The sequence below is a fragment of the Astatotilapia calliptera genome, chromosome 20, assembly GCF_900246225.1.
Source record: "Astatotilapia calliptera chromosome 20, fAstCal1.2, whole genome shotgun sequence".
NCBI classification, from domain to species: domain Eukaryota; kingdom Metazoa; phylum Chordata; class Actinopteri; order Cichliformes; family Cichlidae; genus Astatotilapia; species Astatotilapia calliptera.
In genome coordinates this window covers 16,187,902-16,193,165 of record NC_039321.1, presented here as the reverse complement: position 1 = coordinate 16,193,165, position 5,264 = coordinate 16,187,902, and the positions used below count along the sequence as shown (strand labels likewise).

Sequence of the window (5,264 nt, the reverse complement as noted above, 5' to 3'; positions counted from 1 at the left end):
TTACATTTCAAGGTGGTTGCATGAACGCAGGTATTGAATGTGAGCTATAATACATTGTTTAGAATCTGACCTGAGAATGCACCAGAAACAACATTAAATAAATCTATTTAATAAACAACATATATATTCTTTTGAACTCTGCATCAGTTGCAGCCTTCAGCTTTACAGCTGTTGTGTGAACTGTAAATCACTGTGGGGTTTAATTAAAACGTGTTCACTGCTGTGTCAGTGTGTGTCCCCAAGTTACAATGTGATGCAGCGGGTGTTTGACCCTTGGTGACACTGGGCTGTGTGTGCGTGTGGGGGGGGGGGGGGGGGGAAAGAGAGGAAATTGAGGGAGGAAAAAGGTGTCAGGGAAGGGAAGAGGGGAAAAGGAAGAGACAGAGGTTTGAAAATAAAGGAAGAATAGAGAAAACAGAGGAGGAGGAGGCAGAGGAAAGCATCCTGGCTGTAGTAAATCTCTCTCTGGCAGTCGAGAGAGCGGCAGCCAGATTCATGACTGCATGCTGGGGTAATAAGAGAATGGACTGTATCCCTTTTAGTGGCCCTCTTCACAGCATTGCAGTGCCTACAGCCAGAGTGACCTCCCTGCTGCTGTACACTGATTTATGTACTCTATGATCTGCTACAATATGCACACCCTTTAACCTAATGCAATTTACACTTCTTGTCATATGTAGGTCAGAAGCTTCTGTCTCGTCCCTGCAGACCCGGTTCTGCCAACTTTATCAGGTGATTGTCTGCTGCCACGGAGATAAAAATGGAGCTGGCTCTGGTTTTGGTCTTTTGGACGCACAGACAGGCAGTTTTCAAGTATCTGCACATGCAGAGATGCACCCGTGGAGAAAGAGGAAAAAGTAACAATATAATGGCTACGAAGATAATAAGGCCCTTCCTCTTTCCTTCTTCCTGCTGATACCAAACTGTTTATCTTGTGCAGGCTACACAGCCTCATGGGCAGAAGCAAAAGACAGAAAAAAGACAACAAAAAAAAACGGAGATAATAATGTGTGGATATCCGCCCTGCCCACGAAACTCAAGGGAAAACTCAGTGGTGGAGAGTGAAAATCTTGTTCACATTGGCAACTTCTCTTTAAAAAAGTAGTGGAAATCCACAAATCCTTTAACGCAAACACTTGGATAATACTTAGCACCTTGTAAGTGGATGTGGAAAACATGTTATCAATCATCTAACACATACTGAGCAAGTCTAGTCTCCTGTGCATGTCTGTCCACCAGAAATCCAAAGAAGGCCCCGAGAGCTCGGTGCAACGACAAAACACACACAAATAGACAAAACTTAAACAAATTAAGGACACATCTTTTGAGCATACCAGACTTTTTTCTAGGGAGACTTAAAAAAAAGTTGTAAGCACTGCTGGAACACAATTATTGTTGCAATAATTTACAGCTAAAATCAAATGTCTGTTGGTGACGTTGAAAAATGAGCCTATAAAGGCTTTTGGTTAGTTTTTAGCATGAAGTATTGTAGCAAAAAGTATGTCCGCTGTTTTTTTTCCTTTTCGTTTACACTCTCACATAATGACTCTGGAAACCACGCACCTCTATGTGCTAACAAAGTCGTAGAAGAAGGGAACCAAAACATAGCAAATGGTGTATGTAAATGGTGCAAGACATCAAATATTCGGAAATTGTCGTTCCATTTTTGAATGCAGGAGTTGGAATGCTTTGCTTTAAAGTGACACACGTAGTTCAGTCTGTGTGGCAGCACTACTTTTGTTCATGTAACAACCACAAGTGCTACTTCTATGGTTCCTGAGTCACCAGCACTCAGTGACTTTAGCGCATGATGTCAGTGACATCCCAGTAATGTATTAGCCAGATTCTAAGAAATAGCTCTGTCAGTTTGTAATTATGGTTAGACTCATGATAGGTGGGAAGAAAAGCTCGTGCTGACAGAGACCCTCAGGGCAGCCATTGTTAGGTCTGACTTCACCTGGACTTCTATGACGTCTGTCTGCTGGGATTAAAAATTCTCCCAAAGGGAAATACCAGTGTGGCACTGTGAATGCACTGGTGCTTACAACAGATGAAAAACCACCGCTGGGGATGACATCGATATAAGTGTACTAACTTTTAGAGGGGTACAAGAATCCTCTGCTTTGTTATTACAGAATATAACATGGATACGCCTTCAATTCCAAAAGGGTTGGCATGCTGTGGAAACAGAATACAATGATCTGTAAATGTGCAAATATTTTATTCACCATAGAACATAGAAAACAGTGACATGTTTTCCCTGCTTTATTATGAATAAAATGTGGATTTTAACCCTTAAATTTTGTTTTATTGACATTTTATACAGAATCCCAGTGTTTTTAGAACATTTTTTAAAATAAACTTTAAATTAAACTTTTTAATTTTTTTAAAGTAAACTTTAAATAATGTGTTACACATAATATCAGATTACAATAAAAGCTTATGACACATGGTGTGTGTCTATCGAAGCAGAAATTACCAGTTTGATTGGAAATTATAGTGATTTTTATTTATTTTATGACATATCCCCAGCATCACCTTGTTGCACATATATGCTTCCTTTGTTGCAGGATTCCTCTCTGCAGAATGAATTGTTTGAGACTCTGCTGACCTTTAACAGGGCAGTTAACACAAGGCCTTGACCTTTTAGCCTGCAATTGTTACTATTAGCTACTCCCTGCCTAAAGACAAATGAGCATATTGCTATGCTTGACAATACTAAAGCAGGTGGAGGATGAATAAAGAGCAGGAACACAACAAATTATTGAAATATGTACTGATACAAGTTGGTACCAGTCAAGAGTTAAGTGGTAAGTATAATAAATCCTTGAATTTCTATGGCATAGTCTTCAAAAGTAGCCATCACTTATTTGGTGCTCTCCTGAAGATTGTAGACCTTCACTAAGTCTTGAGTTGTTCTATGCTGTGGTTCTTTTATGACATGACACCACTGGTAATTGCGATTGTGCAACTTGTACATGATTTAGAAGAGTGAGTGGCAGGGAGGTGGAGGGAAGTTCAGGGGCCTCTAGGTTTATGTACGCTTGGACTAACAAACCTCAAACAGCAGCTTTCTTTTACGCTCTGCTGGATACTGACCTCCTGAAGGCAGTTCAAAATTAAATTACTGTGTCCTATAATAGGAAGGTGTTTTTACCTCTAATAAGAAAAACTGAAAGATACAATATTAAGATTATCATGCTATTGCACATATATGAACAGAAACTATAATCCTATGGTAACTTTATCACAATAGAACCTGAAATCATATCTAATTTATCTACTCTCTAATCATATCTACTAATGTTAAATACATCATAAAACAAACTACAATTTACATACTTTTAAATTCAGAGAAATACTATATTTAGCATTCTTGTACAAAATATGAAAAAACGGATACCACTTTTATAACTATGCATTGTATGCCGAGGGGGAGCCAGGAGAGAGTAGCATCAGTTAGCATAAAGAGTGGGAGCAAGAGAAACAGCCAACATATATGATATATGTTAGATTAGAACTGGAATATTGTTGGATAATAATAATAATAATAATAATAATAATAATAATAATAATAATAATAATAATAATAATAATAATAAGGAAACTACAACCAAAAATCAGCTCAAGGGATCACTTCTGTGGTGTCCCTGGTTGCAACAGTTTTGTGTTTGAGTTTTATGCTAAGAAGCCGAGGATATACTGCATCACAAATAGCTGGATTTTCTTGTTTGAGTGCAACTAGCCAAACAGCGAACAGCCACTGAGACAGAGAGTTACAGAGACAGGCAGTGAAAGTGGACAGTGTGTCCTCTGTTTCTTAACATAAAACTCATTGCTGCAGCACAAATGTGATCTCCTTAAACAGATTTTCAGTTGTAGTGTCCTTATTTTCCCCTGAGTTACCGATTCTGTCACTAGTTAGCTAACATAAACTAGTGTAAGTCTATTAACTGCAACCAACCACATTTCTTACTGACAGAAGATGGTGCTGAACATGTTCTTAAAACTTTACAGAGCTACATCGATTTCAGTTTTTGAGAGTAGGGCTCAATGGTGTAAATTAGCCTTTATATGTGTAGCGTTTCATGTCCCCTTTAAGGCAAGGTCATGAATTTACCATTCCACAATTAAGTAGAGAGTAGGCTACTGAATTGTAGTCGTTATAAAAAATTACACATGCATTTCAGGTAGCAAATCTCTAAATCTTTTATTTTCTCCAGAAGGTCCTCCAGCTAAACAATTATATAGTCATGGTCCTGCACTGGTCCCATTGCTGTTTTGGTATTCCACTTTCAACAAGTAGGTTGGAAGTTGGGTTAAGCAGGTGATGATGTGCCTGAGGCTCAACACCAACAAGACCGAATACTTAGAGGCTGGCCCCCAGACCGACGGCACGATCAGCGTCGATGGAGAAGATCTGGCGAAAGTACCTCATTTCAAATACCTCGGATCGATGATCAGCAATGACGGCGATATCCTACTAGATGTACGAGCCAGGATCAACGCAGCGTGGATGAAATGGCGCCAAGTCACCGGCGTCCTGTGTGACCGAAGAATGCCCAATCGCCTCAAGTCAAAGATCTACAAGAGTGTAGTGCGCCCCGTCGCCCTCTATGGATCCGAGTGCTGGCCAGCCACCGGAAAGCACGAACAAGCCCTTCACACGATGGAAATGCGGATGCTGCGATGGTGCCTAGGCCTAACACGATGGGACCACATCATGAACACCGACGTTAGAAAGAGGATGGGAATCGCGCCAATCACAGATAAGATGCAAGAAGCGAGGCTGCGGTGGTACGGACATGTGGTACGGAGCGATGAGAACTCAGTGGTGAGAACAGCACTACGGCTCAGCCCCCAAGGACGTCGACCTAGAGGCAGACCAAAGCGGAGATGGATGGACCGAATCAAGGACGACGTGAAGAAGATCGAAGCAGATCTGAGCGACGCCCTTGACCGACCCAAGTGGAGACGACTTTGCAGAAAAGCGGACCCTGCAACCGAGCGGGAAAAACGCTAGGAGGAAGAAGAAGATGTGCCTGAGGATGGAGTCCCGTTTTTCAGCCGCCACACTGTTGTTTGTCAGTCTTATTTTCAGCACTTAAGGTCCAGCTCCAGCATCCAGTATCTGATTGTCTGCCTCCTTAGAGTGGTCATCAGGCTCCTCTGTGACTTTCTTGTTTTTTCACAAACCTTCAAACTAAAGTCTCAATTTCCTTGTCTCCCAGTGTTCCTTGTGTGGCCCAACTTACCTGTTCTCA

General features: G+C 41.0%; 1 protein-coding gene across 1 annotated transcript; it reads left to right on the top strand.

Moving 5' to 3' along the window:
- The first annotated feature begins 4,333 nt into the window (after window positions 1–4,333).
- LOC113013779 (uncharacterized) lies at window positions 4,334–5,024 on the top strand. The gene has a single exon (XM_026154926.1). The coding sequence runs from the start codon at window positions 4,334–4,336 to the stop codon at window positions 5,021–5,023; it is 690 nt and encodes a 229-aa protein (XP_026010711.1). The 3' UTR covers window position 5,024.
- The last annotated feature ends 240 nt before the right edge of the window (window positions 5,025–5,264 follow it).

Coding starts and splice junctions, on each gene's coding strand:
- LOC113013779 (XM_026154926.1), top strand. CDS start 4,334: ATGTGCCTGAGGCTCAACACCAACAAGACCGAATACTTAGAGGCTGGC.